The sequence below is a fragment of the Olea europaea genome, unplaced genomic scaffold (genome assembly GCF_002742605.1).
Source record: "Olea europaea var. sylvestris unplaced genomic scaffold, O_europaea_v1 scaffold19890, whole genome shotgun sequence".
NCBI classification, from domain to species: domain Eukaryota; kingdom Viridiplantae; phylum Streptophyta; class Magnoliopsida; order Lamiales; family Oleaceae; genus Olea; species Olea europaea.
In genome coordinates, this window is record NW_019237756.1 from 1 (window position 1) to 1,981 (window position 1,981).

At 34.0% G+C, this 1,981-nt stretch overlaps 1 protein-coding gene across 1 annotated transcript; it reads right to left on the reverse strand.

The window, feature by feature from the left end:
• Positions 1-13: 13 nt before the first annotated feature.
• LOC111379431 (delta(14)-sterol reductase-like) lies at positions 14-1,949 on the reverse strand. The gene is made up of 3 exons (XM_023002792.1): positions 1,410-1,949; positions 665-741; positions 14-535 (listed from the first exon to the last, which is right to left on the reverse strand). Exons 1-3 carry the CDS (start codon positions 1,458-1,460, stop codon positions 412-414), a joined length of 252 nt encoding a protein of 83 aa, XP_022858560.1. The 5' UTR covers positions 1,461-1,949; the 3' UTR covers positions 14-411.
• Between the last annotated feature and the right edge of the window lie 32 nt (positions 1,950-1,981).

Sequence of the window (1,981 nt, forward strand, 5' to 3'; positions counted from 1 at the left end):
GCATTGGACCATAGTAGAATACAACATATATATTTTTAATTTCCTTCTGTTGCTTAATAGTTATACAGTGTTGTCTAATCCATCTTACCAAACATGTCAGTAACGGTATAATTGTCCCTCCCTCCCTTGCCTTAGCACCTATACCATCACCATCCCCTCCAAAATAAAAGAAAAATATATTTTCTTGCAAACCAAGAGTGCTAGGAAATGTCATTTCAAGAAAATATAGAAAATATACAAATGTCATTTCACTTGAGATACAAGGATAGAATGTTTTTTTGAGCTGGAAAACTTTCTAGATAATATCAATTCTGTCATCTATATAAAGTATACAAACTCGTATTCATGTCACTTAAAGAGATTGAGTTTATTAAAAAGACAAAATGACCACTAAAAATATCATGCAAAAACTTACCAATAACCAGAAGCAAGCAACTTTCCACCGATTACTTTTGGAGGCCTACCCCAAATCAGTGCTTTGGAATTCTTTTTGAAATCATGTTTCTGCTTGTTAGCTCCTCTAAATACGCAATAGCTTTCCAAATACACAAAAGTGAGCAGTGTAAGCAGGAAAGATTGAGACGAGGATATTACATGACAAAGAAATGGAAAATAGAATAGAACAAACAACTGCTGTAACAACATTTGAGTAAAAAATATTTACCCAATCAGAAATACAAGACAATTTGCAATGACAGCAGCCATCGTTAGGTCCACCCTATTGCTCAGAAGCCACCAGCCCTTTTAACAGATAGAGAAGAAAGGATTAATAACCTAACGATAGCACAAGAAAATTTGTTTCACTAATATCTCCCATTAGCATCAATTTCTAAACTTGCTAAGCTCAATGACAATCAAAAGAATAGCAATATGTCCAATAGTGAAATAAGTATAATAAAATGAATGGGGTAGGTAAACTACTGCTTTAGTTGGTAGAACACTAGTTCCTATATAGCATTTGTTCTGACCCAACCCACTCGAAGTTGAGTGGGCTATGCAACGTAGAAAGACTTCATCTACTAGATTTCCAACTCATAAACTATTACTTGTTCTGTAAAGATATTAAGCCAAAGGCAAAATTTTAGCGAGGGTTAACGAGATCATAGTTTGGGAGACTACTATTCCATAAACAACTTATAGATGTTACACAAACATCCAAAAGAAAAAAACATGAACATTTTTGTATTTTAAGGGTGTGTTTAAGCCTCATTTTTGTAAAAAATAAATAAATAAATAAAAAGAAGAAGTAGTAGTTTTGTAATGGTGATTTTTTAAAGAACGTGTGGTTAAAAGTAAGGACAAGTTTTAGGTTAATATGCAAAATTATTTTAATGGAAGAATGCGTGGTTGAAAATGAGTTTTTAGAGAATGGGGGTCAAATAGGAGCTAAATATAGTATGGTGATATACCTGGATACTGAAGGTGAATGGTATCCAAACTAGATCTCCAAACACCAGCATGAAACCCAATCTCTCAGCAATTATATCCCATCTAAGAATATGCCCAACGCATCAAGGTTAATATAGCTTGCACTATCATATTTTTAACATAAATCTTAACGATTACACCAAATGCAAGAGCAAAATCAAAGAGGGCAAGTAGTATTACTAGTTTTTTTTGGAGATAAATGAGTATCAGCAGTAGTAAGAATGATTAAGAATACAGATATGATACTTAATAAGCGTATAAATCAAGCAAGGACAAGCCACGAAAGGCATGAAATAATTTGCTAATTCCCAGCTAAAGAAGGAAGGCAAACATGCCATGACGCTAGGATTATCCAAAATGGCCTACAATGAATATGCTATGGCATTTCTGAACCATAAGAACCTAGAAAATTGACCTGAACAACTGATTGGACAATCATGATAGCCTGCTGAGGGAACTCTGATAGACCACCGGTGATTTTTAAATACGCAAGGAGTAAGGAGGCAGCCACGTCAGCTATGTATTCAAATTAATTAAGCATGCAGTTGTTATT